This window comes from Tetrao urogallus (genome assembly GCF_951394365.1).
Source record: "Tetrao urogallus genome assembly, chromosome: 2".
Lineage (NCBI taxonomy): Eukaryota > Metazoa > Chordata > Aves > Galliformes > Phasianidae > Tetrao > Tetrao urogallus.
In genome coordinates this window covers 108,677,009-108,694,839 of record NC_136814.1, presented here as the reverse complement: position 1 = coordinate 108,694,839, position 17,831 = coordinate 108,677,009, and the positions used below count along the sequence as shown (strand labels likewise).

Below are 17,831 nucleotides of genomic sequence, written 5' to 3'. Positions count from 1 at the left end.
GCAGCCCCACAGCAGGGCACAGTGAGCCCAGCAGCAGCCAGTTGGTGCTGCAGCCCATGCAGAGCCAATGCTGAAGCTTATTCCGAAAGGATGCGGCCAGGCAGGGGCCCACACTGGAGCAGGGGAAGTGTGAGGAGGTGTGAGCCCCACTGCCCACCCCTGTGTCACTCAGAGAGGAGGAGGTCAAAGAGCTGGGAATGAAGGGGGAAAGTTGAGCCTGGGAAGAAGGATGACATGTGGAAAGGTATTTTAGTTTCATCTTTGTTTATCGCTATCCTACTCTGTTTTCTTAATGGGCAATAAATTAATTTTCCCAAGGCCAACATTTATTGTCAGTGGTGGCAATTGATCTCCCTGCTGTTATCTCAATCCAGGTGCTCTTCCATCCCATTTTTTCCCCCGGGCTGCAATGAAGGGGCACTGGGAGAGAGCAGAGCAGGAGTCTGCCAGCAGCCATGCAACTGGCTACACAGCAAACAGATCCAGCACAGAGCAGAACCTGAATCGTTCATGGTCTTTGACCAGATCAGGTCCAGATGAGCTGCCAAACTCTGCTGAGTCCCACTCTGTCAATGGGACATGCTATGCACCAGCCACATGCCCTGAGAGAGGCAGGTCTTCAGTGCCATCTGGACCCCCTTGCTGCTACATGACGCTCACAGAACAGACACCATAGCTCCCTTCCTTCCCTGCTTGTGCTCCTGTAGTTGCTGCTTTAGCACAATGCTTTCACAAAAGGCCCCAGTGTGCTCCTTGCTCCTGATAAGCTGTGTCCCATCACCCCTCAGCAGGAGCAGCTCTGTCCCACTGCAGGGAAAAGAGAGGCAGCAGTGAGGCTATGAACCCCTAGGTCCCCAGGTGACTTGGGGCTGGAAGCAAACACAGAAAGGGCACTGGCATCACCACAGTGATGTCCCTGAGCCAGTCGGGAGCAAAAAGATTCATTCCCATGCAACATGGGTGAGTGCAGTGAATTTCATTTCTATACATTTGCATATAATTGGGTGAATTAGAGCATTTGTATATTTAAGCACCTTCTGCAATATTCATAAAGTTCTTTACAGAGAGAGTGGTGAGGTGCTGGAACAGCTGCCCAGAGAGGCTGTGATGCCCCGTCCATCCCTGGAGGTGTTGGAGGCCAGGTTGGATGGGGCCCTGGGCAGCCTGGGCTGCTGTGAAATGGGGAGGTTGGTGGCCCTGCATGGCACAGGGGGGTTGGAGCTTCGTGATCCTTGGAGTCCCTTCCAACCCAAACCATTCTGTGATTCTGATATTTGAGACCTGATGCATACAAGGCAGGCAGAAGCACTCCTACCCACCCCATGACCACAACAGCATGTGCAGCACATCACAGAGGCTCATCCCAGCGCCCATCTCTGCTGCTGCCTACCCAGGTTTCCCCTGAGATACCCAGTGCCTCTGCTCTGCACTGTGAGTTCTCAGCAGCCCCAAACACACAGTGACACTACTGCTTCCTTCTCTTCCTCTGCATCTTCTTCTGAGCAGAGGTTGCACAGCTGTGCTGGGCATATGGTGGGTTTCTCTCCAGCTCCTCCTTCTTGAGTTCCCAGTCTTCATCCACCTGGTCCAAAGGCATTCCCCTCATCGCGGCTGTCTGGCGGTAGTTTCTGCTCTCCACCTCTGCCTCTGGGGAACAAAGGAAGTTTATCTTCAATCCCCAAGCACAGCTCAGTCACAGCACACCTGAGCACGTCCATGGAAACAGGACTGTGTGTTGGCACGGTCAACACATCAGCAGCAGCAACCCATGAGAAACCCCCAGCCCACCCCCACCGCCCCAACGTGGCACCCCAGGCACTCAGCCTGATGCAGGTGGGAACCCACAGGGAGGATCTGTGCAGTTCAGACCCCAAACCCAACTCAACAGGGAAGCAGCAGCTGCCATTTATAGAAGTTCTCAGATTTTTGCCCACATCTAAACTGAATGACACTGAACAAGTTGGCAACCTGGAAATAAACACACTTTGCTGTGGGATTCCTGGGGCAGAGATTTGCAGCTCCCACACTGCCCTCCTCAGGAAGCTGCAGGGAGCAGTGAGGTCACCTGTCAGCTCATCTCCCATTTAGGTCACCTGCGAGTCCTCAGCCACACCGGTGCAGAAGATATAAAGAAATCTGATGCAAATTCCATGTTTGTCATTCAGAGGTCACTCAGCGTTTGTAGGGTTTCAATGCTTTGCATGTCTATGCAAACTACACTGCGCCTGCATGAGGGGCTGGTGGGGGAGGAAAGGGCTGAGCTGGGGCTGACAAAGGGTTTGGGTGCTCATGCAATCACAAAAGCTCAGCTTGGTTGGGTCAGAAGGAACCTCTCAGTCCCCAGCCCCACTCCTGCCCATCAGTTCGGAGCCCAGCCGTGGCCTCGGGCACCCACAGCTCTGGGCAGTGCCAGGGTCTCACTGCCTCTGGGTAAAGCATTTCTTCATTTCTTCCAACATCTGACCTGACCCCCCCCCCCGTGGCTCTTAGCGATGCCTTTCAGCCCTGCTTTGGGCACAGCCCCTCTGCCTGTTACTTTAAAAATGTCTTTTCTAGCACCTTTTTGCCTCGCAGGCAAATATCCATCCTGACAGGGACTCCATGTAACACAATATCCCTCCCATTTACATCCCAGAGCAGCCAAGGCTGTGACCAGAGGACAGATCTGCACTGTGCAGCACTGGACCCCACACACAGCCCCACGCTGTGCTGCAGCTACAGCCACTGCTCATCCAGAGCCAGCCAGCTCTGAAACACGGCTGCTCGCCTTCTCCACCTCAAATTTGTCATTCACCTCAAAACACCACTCAGCAGTTGCACGCCTTAGGCTGTTGCCGCTGTGCTCATCAGTGCATTGTGCTGGATGTCAATCATCACATCAATCATGTTACCCACCCTGTCAGTCACTCTGTCAGTCATCTTGTCAAACACCTTGTCAGCTATCCACTCAGTTACCTCTTCCATCACTACAACTGACCTGTCAATCATCCCAGCAACCCCCCACCAGCCCCTCATCCAACTTCCATCCAATCCCCACAAACTCCCCATGCCAACCCCCATCCAATTCCATCCAACCCCCCTTGCTAACCCCCAGCTGATCCCCATTCAACCTCCCATCCAACCCCCCTATCCAACCTCCATCCAACTTCCCATGCCAACCATCATCCAACCTCCATCCAACTTTTATCCAACTCCCAGAAACCCACCATGCCAACCCCCATCCAACCCACCTCCAATCCCTAATCCAACCCCCATCCAATCCCTCATCCAATCCCTCATCCAACCCCCATCCAACCCCCATCCAATCCCTCATCCAATCCCTCATCCAACCCCCATCCAACCCCCCCATCCAACCCCCAGCCCTGAGGCAGTGCATCGCCCATCAGTGCCATCCCAGCCCCCCTCCATCCCCTCCCAGCCCCTCAGGGTGCTCTGCAGGTGTCCCAGCAGTGCCAAGGGGCACAGCCAGGAGCTATGGGCCAGCATGCCGCTTGGTGCTGCCAGCACTGCCCCACTGAGGCCTGGAGCATGTGGGCAACATGAGACAGGGCTGAGCCTTCAGATCTATTTTAAACTGCTTTTGCACAGATAAAAATATACTCACCAAATCAGCGAGTATAGCTCAGCTGAGAGAGGGAACGATTTCAAACTGAAGGCGGGGAGATTTAGTTTAGATGTTGGGGGAACTTTTTTACTGCGAGCAGTGAGGTGCTGGCACCGCCAAGAGCTGTGGTGCCCATCCCTGGACGTGCCCGAGGCCACGGATGGGCCCTGGGCAGCCGGAGCTGGGGGCACCCGGCCCACGGATCTGGGGCTGGGCGCTGTGAGGACCCCTCCAAGGCAGCGGTGCTGCGATGCCGTGCTCTCACACTCCGCGGCACTCACATCTCCAGGAACGTGACGCACTCGGTGTGCCCGTAGATCTGTGCCAGCCTCCTGGGGGTGTCCCCAAAAGGGTCGGCCGCGTCCATGGGGGCGTGCGCGGCGTGCAGGATGCGCAGCGCCGCCAGCCGCCCCGCCTCGGCCGCGCAGTGGGCTGCGGTCCATCCTGCAGCGTTGCGCAGGCACGGCCGGGCGCCGTGGGCCAGCAGCAGGCGCAGCATCGCCACGTGCCCTGCGGGGGGGGAAGAGACGCACAGTGAGGGCTCCGCACCTCCGCACCACAACTGCTCTTTCAGACAGCCCCTGTGCATGTGGGGCTGCCCTGCGGGACGTGAATCATAGAACAGGACAGGAGCCCACAACGATTTGGGTCACAGGCACCTCCCCCCCCAATGCCACGGGCTGGCTGCCCCCAGCTCGGAGCTCGCCCACGGTCTCGGGCACAGCATCGATGGGCACCGCAGCTCTGCGCAGCGCCAGAGCCTCACCGCCCCGACACCAAACCCGCAGCTCGGCGTGACGTCGCTCCCCCTCGTCCCACCCCCACGGCCCGCGTAAAGAGCAGTTTTCCCTCCCGCTTTAAGCGCCGGAAGGGGACGCGGGGCTCCGCCGCTCGCGGTGACGGCGCTCGCTGCCACCGCAGCAGTCGCTGCCCTTACCCCTGGCAGCGGCCCAGTGCAGCGGGGTCCAGTCGGCCCAGTCCGCGTCCTTACGGTTGGGATCGCAGCTCTCCGCCCGCAGCAGCCGCTCCGCCCGCCCGCGGCGCCCCGCGGCCACGGCCTGGTGCAGCTCCGTCATGCTGCGTGCAGCGGCCGGCGCGGGGCTGAGCGCGTCTCTCGGCGGCCATGGGAACCGTCCGCCGTCTGCCCCGCGGCACCGCCCTCGCTGCCGTGGCGGCTCGGGCCCAGCCGACGGCGTCAGCTGGATCCCGGCACGCCGCCAGCTCCAGCAGAGAGTGATCCGTGATGGAGCAGCTCCCTGCGAGGGCGGGCTGAGAGCTGGGCTGAGAGCCGGGCTGAGAGCCGGGCTGAGAGCCAGGCTGTGCTGCTGGAGAGGAGAAGGAGCGGGGAGAGCTGAGAGCGGCCTGCGGTGCCTGCAGGGCTGTATGAGAGAAGGGCAGACTCTCATCGGAGTCCACGTGCTGGGACGAGGGCGATGGGTTCGGAGCCAAGGAGGGCAGATTTCGGTGGATGTAAGGAAGGAGCCGCTGGCGGTGAGGCGGTGAGGCGCTGCACAGGGTGCCCAGAGGTGCTGCTGCCCCGTCCTGCACGCAGCCAAGGCCAGGGGACGGGGCTCTGAGCACTGAGGAGCTGCGGTGTGCTGTGTGCTGCAGACCTGCGCTGATGGCCTCCGGGGTCCCTTCCTGCACTGCACCCGCCGGCCATGTCCCTCAGAGCCACAGCACTGTCACCCAGAGGGTGGTGAGGCACTGGCACAGGTTGCCCAAGGAGGCTGTGGATGCCCCATCCCTGCAGGCATTCAAGGCCAGGCTGGATGTGGCTCTGGGCAGCCTGGGCTGCTGGTTGGCGACCTGCACACAGCAGGGGGTTGGGACTGGAGGAGCGCTGTGGGCCTTTGCAACCCAGGCCATGCTGTGATTCTATGATTCTATGGTATGATGGATGTTGGTGCTGCTCGGTTGGGTGCAGCAGTGCCGTTGTCTTCAAGATCCCTGTCACACACCTCCTCCTGGCTGCCTCCTGCTGACCCTGAAAAACCTGTTCTGTAATGAAGCAGAGCTGTGGGAGCAGTCCTCCAACGGCTCTCTTTAGCAATAAACGAAATGCTTTAACACTTCCAGCCCTTCACTGAAACAAAACGACAGGAAAAACAAAAAAGCAAGCCTTGGGCACTTTCACGGCTTTCCCGTTCCTTTCCAGAGAACCGCAGGCATCGTTCAAAACTTTCTTCTGTTATTATTACGGGATTTGGGGTTATTTCCCAGCGTGCCGCCCCCACTGAGCGTATTGCGAGTCAGCGCAGTGCAGGGCACTCACCGCGCGGGGCACATCTGCAATACCCATGGGGCCCCGAGCTGCTCCAACCACCCCACAAACGGCACTCAGAAGCGGGGCTCACTTCTAACGGGATTCTGGCCCCGGTTTGTAAAGCCGGATTTTGCAGCGTCCCTGAGACGAGCCGCCCCAACGCGGTGCTCCCATGGCCACGGGACGCGGCCGGCCGCGCGTACTGGCGCAGCTCCCACGAGGCACGCCTCCTTTCCAGGCTCGGGGAAAGCCTCTCCCACAAACACCGTCCCGGCTGGGAAGTGAGGCGGAGTTTGGTCCCTCCCCTCCGGCAGCGCCCGGCATTCATCCGTCCGTCCTCCGTCCGTCCGTGCGGCGCACGGCGCCCTGCAGAAGGCCGGGACACCGCAGCAGGTACGGGCAGCGCTGCCCGTGGGCAACGAGGGCGAGGGGACGGCGGTGCTGAGAGGGGCGGGGAGGAGCGCTGGTCGTACCGAGCTCGCAGCCTTCTTCTTACTCCACCCAAATCCATGCGGAAGATAAGGGGGGGTGCGGCTGAGCGGGGGGTGGGGGGGACGCGGCGGCTCCGCTAGGTGGGAGGAAAGGAAACTGCGCGGTATCGAATGTGGCTTCGGGTGTCCAGGGAGCGCCCGGCACCGCGAGAGGCGGAGTGGGACGGGGTGCTGCCGTGTGCGCACTGCTCCACTGGCTGCACGTCCTGGGGGCTCCGTCCCACCTGAGCTCTGGAAGCCTGGGAGATCCCAGCTCCTGTCCCAACTCCTTCAGGGCAGACGGGCAGCCACAGCCCTCTCAGGACGTTTTCTCTTCAGTGTTCTGAGCCCTGTGAGCTGTTCGTATTCATGTGCTGAGCTATGGACTGTCCCTCTGCAGAAGGATCTGCCACCAGTGCCTGCTGGACTTTACCCCCTCCTGCTCTTCTGGGCAGAATCTGGGGTAGAGTGTCGCAGAATCATAGAATGGTTTGGTTTGGAAGGGACCTCAAGGATCACGAAGCTCCAACCCCCCTGTGCCATGCAGGGCCACCAACCTCCCCATTTCATAGCAGCCCAGGCTGCCCAGGGCCCCATCCAACCTGGCCTTGAACACCTCCAGGGATGGACGGGGCATCACAGCCTCTCTGGGCAAGAGAGGTTGCAGAGTGCAGCACAGAGCACTCCCCATGACACAGCCCTGGGACTCACACAGGGGTCACACAGGTGCCCTCAGGGCAGCTCCAGGAGTAACCAGAGCTCACCCCTCTGCCTCCAGCTGTCAGTGGCAGTCGGCTGCCCCATTTACTCTCAGGTAAATGCTGCCCTGCAGCTGTGGGTTGCTTTTCCCCACACCCAGTGGATGTGTGAATCCACCCTGCGCTCACAGGGCTGTGATGGGGACATCTCCTTGTCAACCCTCACTGAAATGCCAGGGTTTGGAGGCTGCCTCCACGTGCAGAGTTTCTGTTGACTGGAAAAGCAGCTGAGCACAGCACATTTGTATTCCAGTGACAGCCTCAGCCTTGTTGTCCCGACACAAAGACCTCAGTGTGAAGGACTCCCCTTCCAGCCCCCCCGCTGTCCCCAGGCCAGCTCCTCTCCTCCAAGCAGAGCACAGAACAGTCAGAGGAAAAAAACCATTACAAAGAGATGCACTGGCAGTGGTAACCCCTGGTGCACAAGTAAAGGACGCAATGGTTTCTTTCAGGGCGGAAGGACCTGGAGGTGTGGAGCCACAGGTTTCCGTCCTGCCTCCACCTCCTGGGGAGCAGCCCTGTGCTATTCCCAACCCCCCCGAGCAGAGCAGTGAGCCAGCTGCTGCCTGCCTGCACCCTGCTGTGGGACCCTCTGCTCTTCCTAAGAAGCGATGGCATCGCTGTGGGCGAGAGCTCGGAAGGTGTTCATGAAAAGTCGTGCTTCAGGTAAGGAACGTCTTTTCTGCATCTGTTCATAGAATCATAGAATGGCCTGGGTTGACCTGAAAGACCATCCAGCTCCAACCCCCTGCTGCGTGCAGGTCGCCAACCAGCAGCCCAGGCTGCCCAGAGCCACATCCAGCCTGGCCTTGAATGCCTGCAGGGATGGGGCATCCACAGCCTCCTTGGGCAACCTGTGCCACTGCCTCACCACCCTTGGGGGGAAAAACTTCCTCCTCATATCCAACCCAAACCTCCCCTGTCTCACTTTAAAGCCATTCCCCTTGTCCCATCACCATCCACCCTCACAAACAGCCGTTCCCCCTCCTGTTTACACACTCCCTTCAAGTTCTGGAAGGCCACAATGAGGTCTCCCTGCAGCCTTCTCTTCTCCAGCCTAAAACCATGAGCAAATGCAGCCTAGCAGACTGCTTGTGGTGCTGTGGCAAAAAGCCGTTCTGTGAGATGAGAAGCGGTGCTCACTGGGTTATGCCAACAGGAAAGGCAATATGACTCCACACAGAGCTCTTCCAAAACATGACTTTTTATTTCTGCCTTTCTTGGATGAGGAGTAACACCCCCAGCAGCCCCAGAGCCGCCCAGCACTGATCTGCAGCCCGCCCTAAGCTCTGAGGCTTCACAGGAAAACCAAGTTCGCTTTTGTTTGTTGTATTTGAGGCCCAAACTCTCACAATTCCCGAAATCCAGTATTTGGTCCATTGCTGATCACACAGCGTTCCCCTGCTGACTCGCTGCTCCGGGTTAAAGCAGACCTTCCTGGGGTGGCACTGTGATGAGGAGCAGCATTGGGGTGCTGCCGCGCAGCCCCACAGCATCAGCACAGCGGCTGCTTGGCCACGTGCAAAGCTCCTCCAGTGCTGCTCTTAGCGAGGAGCCGCACAGCTGCGGGCAGAGGATGAGCTCGGCAGCCCGGCAGCCTCACCACGAGGGCTCAGACAGCGCGTGTGCGTTCCGGGCAGAGCGGAGTGGAGCAGAGCAGGTCAGGGCCGGGGGGCTCCGGGGGCCGCAGGACGGCTCGGCGGTCTCTCAGCAGGGCTCCCCGCGCGTCTCAGCCCCGCTCCGGCTTCTCTACGCCGCCAGGTCGAAGTCGTCGCGCTCCTGGTTGTAGTCGAGCACCTTGAGGCGCAGGCGGGAGGCGTCGGCCCAGGTGACGAAGTCCTCCACGGCGCGGGGCACGAGCAGCGCGGGGTCGGTGATCACCTCGGGCCCGACGCGGACGTGGCCCTGCTCCACGAAGGTGACGGCGTGCCGCAGGTTCTGCGCCATGCGCAGCTTCAGCAGCAGGCAGGGCAGGCGGCGGCGGCAGAACGAGGCGGCGGACACGCGCTCGCACACGGCCAGGGAGCGCCGCGAGGCCACGAGCCCCATCGCGTACAGCTTCTCCAGCAGCGCGGCGCCGCAGCGGGCGCGGAAGGCGGCGCTGGCCGGGCCCAGATCGCGCAGCCGCCGCGCCAAGGCGCGCACCTCCCGGGCCAGCGCCTTGTACCGCGCGTAGTCCTCGCGCCGCCCCACGCGGTACCGCCGCAGCGCCCGCACCTCGGCCAGGTTGCCGGGCGCCGCCTCCCAGCTCACCAGCTCCAGCCGCCGCAGCAGCTTCTGCTCGTGGTACTTCAGCTTGCGCACCATCTTGCCGCCTCCCGTGCCGCCGAGCCCTTCCGGGGAGGAGCGTCGGGGTCGCGGCCCGCCCCGCCTCCCCCGGTCCGGAACGGGGACGGCGGCGCTCGGCGGGCGGCGGGTGCGGGCGGAGCGGAGCCGGGCAGCGCCGCGCCGAGGTGCCGCCCCGCGGTGGGCCGAGCGCCGTGCCGGGTGCTCGCCCGGGGCCCGCCCGCCCTACCTCCCTTCGCTCCGCTCCTCGCGTCCCTGCGGCTCCGGGGTTCTCCTGATGCGCCGTGTTTTGTCCCCAGGTTTATCGGCGAAAGCGGCGGCGGAGATGGGCGGCGGCGGCTCGGAGAAAGGCTATCGGATCCCCGCCGGGAAGGGCCCGCATGCCGTGGGCTGCGCGGATCTGATGACCGGCAACGCGGCCGAGGTACGGAGCCGGGATGAGCCCAACGGCCGGCCGGGTTTGCGTGCGGGGCTGCCGGACACGCTCTGCCTGAATGCGCTTTTCCAGCCCGGCACGGTGGGACAGCGGCAGCCCTTAGGCGTGGGTTCCGCGGACCGCGCGGCTCCTTCTGCGTGCTGCGCTCAAGAGGGTCCCGATGCGGGTCGGCGGGGCTGGGTGATGGGCGTGCGCTGCTTCAGCTGGGACAGAGCGTGAGACATGAGATGGTATCTCCGCGGAGAACAGGATGTCAGTTCTGCAGTTGGTAGGGCAGAAAGACAGCACGATAAGACAGGAACGGCGGTAGCCAGCTGATGGGCTTGCTTACGAGTTTCTGTTTCATCTCCTCTTGCTTTTTAATCTTGCTCTGCAGTTTTGCTCTCCACACTTGTGAGGTATCACCCGCTTGCAGAGCTCGGCCATGGGTTTTGCTCTGCTCCAACTGGCTTCTCTTACAGCACCAAAAAGGGTTGGTTTCTCTTTGCAGTCAGCCCACGTCTTTTCCTTAGATAAGCAATCAGCACCGTTACAATTCTTAGTGATAGATAATGAACCTTTCCCCTGTTTTGTTCAGCAGTTGCTCAGCAGGGGAAATTCACTGCGACTGCTCTGGGCTTGAATTAATATAATTACCTGTCTGGCTGAAGCTTTGCTGCTTTCTTCCTTCATTGCCTTTGTGTCACAAATTGATGTAAGTTTAGGAGAAAGATTTTCACACAGAGTGGTGAGGTGCTGGAACAGCTGCCCAGAGAGGCTGTGATGCCCCGTCCATCCCTGGAGGTGTTGGAGGCCAGGTTGGATGGGGCCCTGGGCAGCCTGGGCTGCTGTGAAATGGGGAGGTTGGTGGCCCTGCATGGCACAGGGGGGTTGGAGCTTCATGATCTTTGAGGTCCCTTCCAGCCCAGGCCATTCTGTGATTCTGTGATTAAGGCACAGGTGGAGCAGGACAGTGGGTTCAAAGTGCTTGTTGCACATCCCATTGCAGAGTGGGAAGTATGAGTGCAGATTGCAGTGTCTGTGGGAGATCTCCTTGCAGAGCTCTGTGCTGCGGTGTGCAGTTCACAGCAGGAGCAGAGGGATGGTGACACAGCACTGCCATCAGAGCTTAGCTTATATTGGACAATAATTTTCTCATAACATTCTCTGAATTCTCTGGAGCTGCAGCTGAAGTCCTTCCCTGTCGTAAATCTTTTCTTTGCCATACATCAATGAACAGCAATCTTCCTTTTCCTCTGCTAATTCCAGGGAAGCTTTTTGCGCCTGTATTATCCATCATGCGACGACACAGACACTGAAGAGACGCCGTGGATTCCGGATAAAGAGTACTACCAGGGGCTGTCTGACTTCCTCAATGTGTACCGGGTCGTGGGAGAAAGGCTTTTCCAGTATTATGTTGGTAAGAGTGCTTCTGGTCCCCAAAGTGTTTGCAGAATTGGACTGATTCTCAGACGACCTCTTTGAAACCTGCAGTCTGCAGCCTACTGAGATCTCTCCTACAGTGAGGGTCTGTAGGTTTCTCGTTTCAGTAGTAATGACACGTGCTTCCATTTTCATGTAGGTTCAGTGACCTGTCCTGCAAAATCAAATGCTGCTTTTAAGCCAGGAGAAAAATACCCACTGCTTGTTTTTTCCCATGGACTTGGAGCTTTTCGGTAAGTCTGCAGCTCGTTGGCAAACTCTTTTGGTCATCCACAGTAATGTCAGTGTCCAGGAGTGGTGCTGAATGGGTCTCAGGATGGGGTGAGATCCCCATGGGGCTGAACACGATGCAAAGAACAGGATGCTGTGTATCAGTGTGCTTCCATTGAAATCAAGGCCTGTAAATGAGGCAGGGTTGGCTTCTTTGTTTGTTTCCCCATTAAGTTTCTTTATTGTGAGAGTGGTGAGGTGCTGGAACAGCTGCCCAGAGAGGCTGTGATGCCCCGTCCATCCCTGGAGGTGTTGGAGGCCAGGTTGGATGGGGCCCTGGGCAGCCTGGGCTGCTGTGAAATGGGGAGGTTGGTGGCCCTGCCTGTGGCGGGGGGTTGGAGCTTCATGATCCTCGAGGTCCCTTCCAACCCTGGCCATATTGTATTTTAGAGGTGTAGGTATTTATTGAGCTATAAGGATGTTGTGAAGATGAGCTACAACTAAAAGCAAAGCAGCACCAAGAAGCAATCACCAAAAATCACCAAAAGCACCCTTTGGGAACTGACACACGCAGCCTGCCCTGCTGGCTGAAACAGACAAAATAGGGAATGGGGGCTGGTGTGTCTGTGGCACAGTCAGTGTTTAAGGAGCTGTGCAACCAAAACAATTGTGTCCATGTGGTCACCAGAGTGTCTTTTGATTGCAGGACCATCTATTCTGCTATCTGCATAGAGATGGCTTCTCAAGGCTTTCTGGTGGCAGCTGTGGAGCACAGGTGTGTGTACTGCATCTTACTGAGTCCTGACAGAAAGAAACTTGCTCATAATAGAATGCTTCTTGTTGTATAGAAGAACTTTTCTTTTTGAAAGAGTAACTAACAGCTTCAGCTTCCCATTTGTCTAGCTCTATTCCCACCTAGCTGAACAAAGGGGAATTAATTTGAAGCCTTGAGGGAAAATTGTTGTGGGTAGTTATCGTTTGTCATTCTTTAAGCACACTCCTTTTCTCACTGTTACTGTTAGAAGCCACAGAACATAATGGTGGTGGGAGTTCTGGTGGGGTTTCTTCACTGTTTGGAAAGTCTTGTCTGCACTCAGTGGGGTGTGTGGCAGGGTTGGGAGCTTTGACTTCCTGAGACAGGTCAGAACTAAGGCTTCTTTGAACTTGCTCCCAAACCAAATGGCTGCAACATCAGACGTAACCTTCTGTTATTTCAGAGATGAATCAGCTTCAGCGACGTATTTCTGTAAACAGAAGGCTGATTCTGAGCCAGAGGAGGAGTCTGCATCAAGCGTGGAGAAGGAGTGGATCTACTACAGGAGGCTCAGAGCAGGAGAGGAGGAACGCTGTGTGCGTCACAAGCAGGTACAGCCCAGGGCTGTGCTCTGCATGGGGCAGGAGAGCTGTGTGGTCAGCACTGAGTAATGCTAGCAAGGCTACATCTGCAGGCTGCTGCCATGGCTCTGTGGATATACAAAAAACTGCTGAGGATGGGAACGCCAACATCTTTCTTCCATATAAAGGAGAGGCTTTGGATGTAAGGAAGGAGCCGCTGGCGGTGAGGCGGTGAGGCGCTGCACAGGGTGCCCAGAGGTGCTGCTGCCCCGTCCTGCACGCAGCCAAGGCCAGGGGACGGGGCTCTGAGCACTGAGGAGCTGCGGTGTGCTGTGCGCTGCAGGCCTGCGCTGATGGCCTCCAGGGTCCCTTCCTGCTCAAACCATTCTGTTTCTATGCTAAACTGCTTCTTCAGGAAAGCTTTCTCGTGAGGTGGTGCTGCCATGCCTGGTCAGCTCTTTCGCCTCTTTCTGTTTCTCTCCATATTCTGCTTCTCCTTCATTTCTGCACAGCTCTGCTCAGCCTTGTCTTTAAGGGACACAGAGTTGAATTCAGATGTGTGTGCAGCCTTAGCCATCTTTTAGCTCTTGTTTATTGCTGGATAGCGAGATGAATCATCTCTGCTTTAAGGGGGATGTGTGCTTTGTCACCTTCAACACGCTTACGTGGTTGAGGGTATGCAATGTAAAGAATGCAACTTCCTGATGATAAGCAGCATCCACGCTGGATGCCTTATAGCCGTAGAGATAAGCTCTTCCAAGCACTGACCTGACCTTTAAAATGTGGGAGTGTGTTCTTCCACGCTGTGCAGACTCAACCAGACAAGTGTTTATCTCACTGGGCCAAATGGGCAGCAGTACAAGTGTGCTTTCCTGTGTGCATAACAACATCCTCCTAAATGGGGCTAAATATATCACATTGGAGCTTGTAAATAAACTGCAGGAGCTGCTGCCTGTGTATTTCACCAGTCAAGAAGTTAGGAGATGGAGATTTACTTGAAACTCAGGACATCCTGCTGGCTGGTGCAGTCAGTTGTTCCCAAAGACTCTGCTGCTCTTTGGTTCTTTTTGAAGTTTTTCTTCTACCAAAATATCAAAATCCAAACCACATGCCATACTGAACACTTAAGTCCTGTATTTGCAACAGCTTTAATACGTTTTTCACCAGTGTTTATGCATTGAAAATAGGAAGGGCTTGTAGGCTGTTTCCTGTTCCGAGTATATCCAGCATAAAGATGGCTTCGGAGCTATAGAGATGAAGCAAAGTGATGCAATGGTGTTTGCTTACCAAAGTGAGCATGAGGAAGAGGCACAAGTCAGCCCTTTTTGTGGTTGTGTAACATAAGCCTCTACACATCTCTGTACCTCCTCTGTGAGAAGTCAGAGAGCAGGGGTTGATGGTTTTTGGCCTGTGTTATAAGGACAGATTCCTGTGTGTGTGGAGGATCTACATAAGAGCTTCAGCATTTTTGGGCCTCCAAAATCCAGATTTCATGTTGAACAAAACTTTTCAGGCTTTTGTTTCACACAGCCAGCCTTCAGTTTGTAAGGGCTTACTGTGCCAGCCACTGAGGTACAGTATCAGGCTAAATGAACAGTGGGCCAGCAAAGCCAGCAGATACCCTATACCACCCAATTCATTCCTCTGCTCTGCCCCATCTGTGTCTCCCAGGTACAGCAGAGAGCAGAGGAGTGCATCAAAGCACTCAACCTCATTCTAAAAATCAATTCTGGAGAGGAAGTGATGAACGTGCTGAACTCAGACTTTGACTGGAACCGCCTGAAGGTGAGTGAGAGCTGGTAGCTTCCTTCTGTTACATGCCCAGCCACAGCTCTGGTTTCCCTCTGCCATTTCTAACTGCTTGTAGACTATTCTGAATGTCTAACTGTAGATCTATGAACATGTTCTCAGGTCACCTGTATGGAGCTGAAACTGTGCTCTTCCAAATTCATGAGGATCTGTTGCTTTAAAAAAACACTTCAGATTGAGAAAAAAAAAGAAGTCTCTTACAGCAGCTGGCTTTCTTTTGGCAGGATTCTGTTGATACTAGCAGAATAGCTGTGATGGGACACTCTTTTGGTGGTGCTACAGTTATTGAGAGTCTCAGCAAAGAAATTAGATTTAGGTAAGTATGTAAAACAAAGGAAGGGACACTTGGCACCTGAGCAGGGCACCTTACCTAAGGTCCCATTAACTGGCTCTTGAAGAACAGCTGCTTGGCACATCTCATTTTCTCAGCTCATGCTTCAGTCAGCTATGGGGATATGGTGGAACTTAATAGCTCTGTCATAGTTTGTTGTGATTCCCTGAGTGCTGGCAGACCAGCAAACAGAATAATGGATGGATCCTCTTCCCTGAGAGAAGAAACGCTTTGCTACAAAATGATTCAGTAACGTTTACCTATTCGGTATCCTCAGATTTTCCCCATGTCTGCTGCAAATCAAAGCTGTGTGCCTGTGATAACACCCAGATGCTGTTTTTGGCAGGTGTGGCATTGCCCTTGATGCATGGATGCTCCCAGTAGGCGATGACACTTACCAAAGCAGCGTGCAGCAACCACTGCTCTTCATCAATTCTGAAAAATTCCAGTGGGCTTCCAATATCTTAAAGATGAGGAAGCTTAGCTCCAATGATACAAACAAGAAAATGATCACCATCAAGTAAGTGCCGTGGATCCACCCTTTCTGAAGCCTAAGACGAGTCTTTGTTTCCAAAATTTATTCTCATGTTGGAGCTGTTCAGTTGCATGTGGCTGCAAGAATGGCAGGCCCTGCTTCCTCAAGGCTTCACATTTAAATTAAGGGGTGGCCAGCAGGGACAGGGAGGTGATCGTCCCTCTCTGCTTTGCCCTCATGAGGCCCCATCTGCAGCACTGTGTCCAGGTCTGGGGGCCCCAGTACAAGAAAGACAGGGAGCTGTTGGAGAGGGTCCAGAGGAGCCACAGAGATGAGCAGGGGGCTGCAGCACCTCCACGGCAAAGACAGGCTGAGGGAGCTGGGCTTGTTCAGCATGGAGAAGAGAAGCTGCGGGGTGACCTCAGTGCAGCCTGCAGTACCTAAAGGGAGCCTGCATACAGGAGGGGAGTCAGCTCTTGGAAAGGGGAGATGGCAGCAGGACAAGGGGAAATGGTTTGGAGTTGAGGGAGGGCAGCTGGAGGTTGGATGTCAGGGGGAAGTTGTGTGCTGTGAGAGTGGTGAGGTGCTGGAACAGCTGCCCAGAGAGGCTGTGATGCCCCGTCCATCCCTGGAGGTGTTGGAGGCCAGGTTGGATGGGGCCCTGGGCAGCCTGGGCTGCTGTGAAATGGGGAGGTTGGTGGCCCTGCGTGTGGTGGGGGGTTGAGTCCCCATCCCTGGCTGTGTTTCAAACCGTTTGATGTGGTGCTCAGGGCCATGATTTAGCAGAGGGCTGTTAGGGTTGGGGTAGGATGGCTGGGTTGTGGCTGGAATCAGTGATCTTTAAGGTCTTTTCCAACCTGAGCTATTCTGTGGTTCTTACAAACCTGTTGCTCATTTCTCTTTGCAGGGGATCGGTACATCAGAGCTTTCCTGATTTTACTTTTGTGAGTGGAGAAATCATTGGAAAGTTTTTCAGGTTAAAAGGAGAAATAGATCCAAATGAAGCTATTGATATATGCAATCACGCTTCATTAGCCTTCCTGCAGAAACATCTGAGTAAGTGTCAGTTTATATCAAAGTGTGAATCAAACCTCAATTCCTATGAAGCTTTTATTTAATAACCGCTGTTCAGTACGAGATCAAAAGTGAGAGCCTCATAAAAGTCTGAGCAGAAAAATACCACAGACTTTTCCTCGAGCTCTGTTATTTTTATAACTTAAGCAACTCAGAGGAAGAACATTTACATTTCAGTGCCCTTGTGCTGGTGTGCACAACTGCACTCCCTACTTTCCCAAACTGGACCAGGGGAATGGTTTTAAAGTGAGACAGGGGAGGTTTGGGTTGGATATGAGGAGGAAGTTTTTGAGCCAGAGGGTGGTGAGGCACTGGCACAGGTTGCCCAAGGAGGCTGTGGATGCCCCATCCCTGCAGGCATTCAAGGCCAGGCTGGATGTGGCTCTGGGCAGCCTGGGCTGCTGGTTGGTGACCTGCACACAGCAGGGGTTGGGACTGGAGGAGCGCCGTGGGCCTTTGCAACCCAGGCCATGCTGGGATTCATCTCCTGTGTCGTTTTTCAGTATAGTGACAGTCTAGATCTGTGTAACTCATTATCATTTGGGTTTTCTTTCCCCCATTTTACAGGTCTTAAGAGAGATTTTGATAAGTGGGATTCACTTGTGGATGGCATAGGACCCAATGTTATTTCTGGTACCAACATTGACTTATCTCCGGCTGAATAAGGGATACAAGGAAGTACTGCAAAGGCCACATTCATCAGGACACCACTGTTGGCCCATATTGCTTGGAGCTGAGATAGCACTGGCCTCCTACACAGCTTTTGGGGTGTGAAACAACAACAACAACAACAAAATCACAACAGGGAAAGATTTTAAGTTCAGAGGAGTTAGTGGGATTCTCTGAAATACTGTAACAGGGCAGCTCTTGCTTTGCAGGCAGTTGGCATGAGGAATCACTTGATGGCAATTTCCGACTTAGAATCTACTTTGCAGAGATAAATTAAGCTCCAAGGAATCCAACTACCCAGTTTTGTCAGTCAGCAGCACCCAGCAAGTTTGGGGGTTGTTTTTTTGCCATGTAAGAAAGAGCTCCTTAATTTGTTAAACTATGTAAGAGTATTTCAGTTGTGCTCCAGGAACCGCTTCTCATCTGAACTTACTCCTTTTTGTGTTCATGCTCCACACTCCCAGGTGGCTCCACTCCAAAAGCTGCTGAGAAGGTCCCTCATAGCAAGCATAGTTCCCCCAAGGCAGAGCTTTTACAGCAGGGCTTCCCCTATCACTCCCTGTATCACTGCCATCACTGGTACTGCTGCTGATTACACTGGAATAGATGCACACTGCTGCTACTTGCTCCCTTTAAAAAGGGGGACACAACCAGTGTTTGATTGCAGTGGTGGCTCACACAGTTGC

General features: G+C 55.6%; 3 protein-coding genes across 3 annotated transcripts; 1 reads left to right on the top strand and 2 right to left on the bottom strand.

Annotated features, from left to right (window-relative positions):
* Positions 1 to 1,465: 1,465 nt before the first annotated feature.
* On the bottom strand, positions 1,466 to 4,680 carry ANKRD66 (ankyrin repeat domain 66; the record flags this gene model as incomplete). The annotated part of the gene is given in 3 exon segments (XM_079550569.1): positions 1,466 to 1,645; positions 3,888 to 4,114; positions 4,470 to 4,680. Coding segments are annotated over 3 exon segments (618 nt in total).
* Positions 4,681 to 7,709: 3,029 nt separating this feature from the next.
* On the top strand, positions 7,710 to 17,141 carry PLA2G7 (phospholipase A2 group VII; the record flags this gene model as incomplete). Its single annotated transcript, XM_079550220.1, has 11 exons — positions 7,710 to 7,764; positions 9,684 to 9,808; positions 11,069 to 11,219; positions 11,382 to 11,475; positions 12,159 to 12,227; positions 12,670 to 12,817; positions 14,459 to 14,572; positions 14,821 to 14,912; positions 15,274 to 15,447; positions 16,310 to 16,458; positions 17,044 to 17,141. 11 exons carry the CDS (start codon positions 7,710 to 7,712, stop codon positions 17,139 to 17,141), a joined length of 1,269 nt encoding a protein of 422 aa, XP_079406346.1.
* On the bottom strand, positions 8,671 to 9,405 carry IMP3 (IMP U3 small nucleolar ribonucleoprotein 3; the record flags this gene model as incomplete). The annotated part of the gene is made up of 1 exon (XM_079549979.1): positions 8,671 to 9,405. One exon carries the CDS (start codon positions 9,403 to 9,405, stop codon positions 8,848 to 8,850), a length of 558 nt encoding a protein of 185 aa, XP_079406105.1. The 3' UTR covers positions 8,671 to 8,847.
* Positions 17,142 to 17,831: the final 690 nt, after the last annotated feature.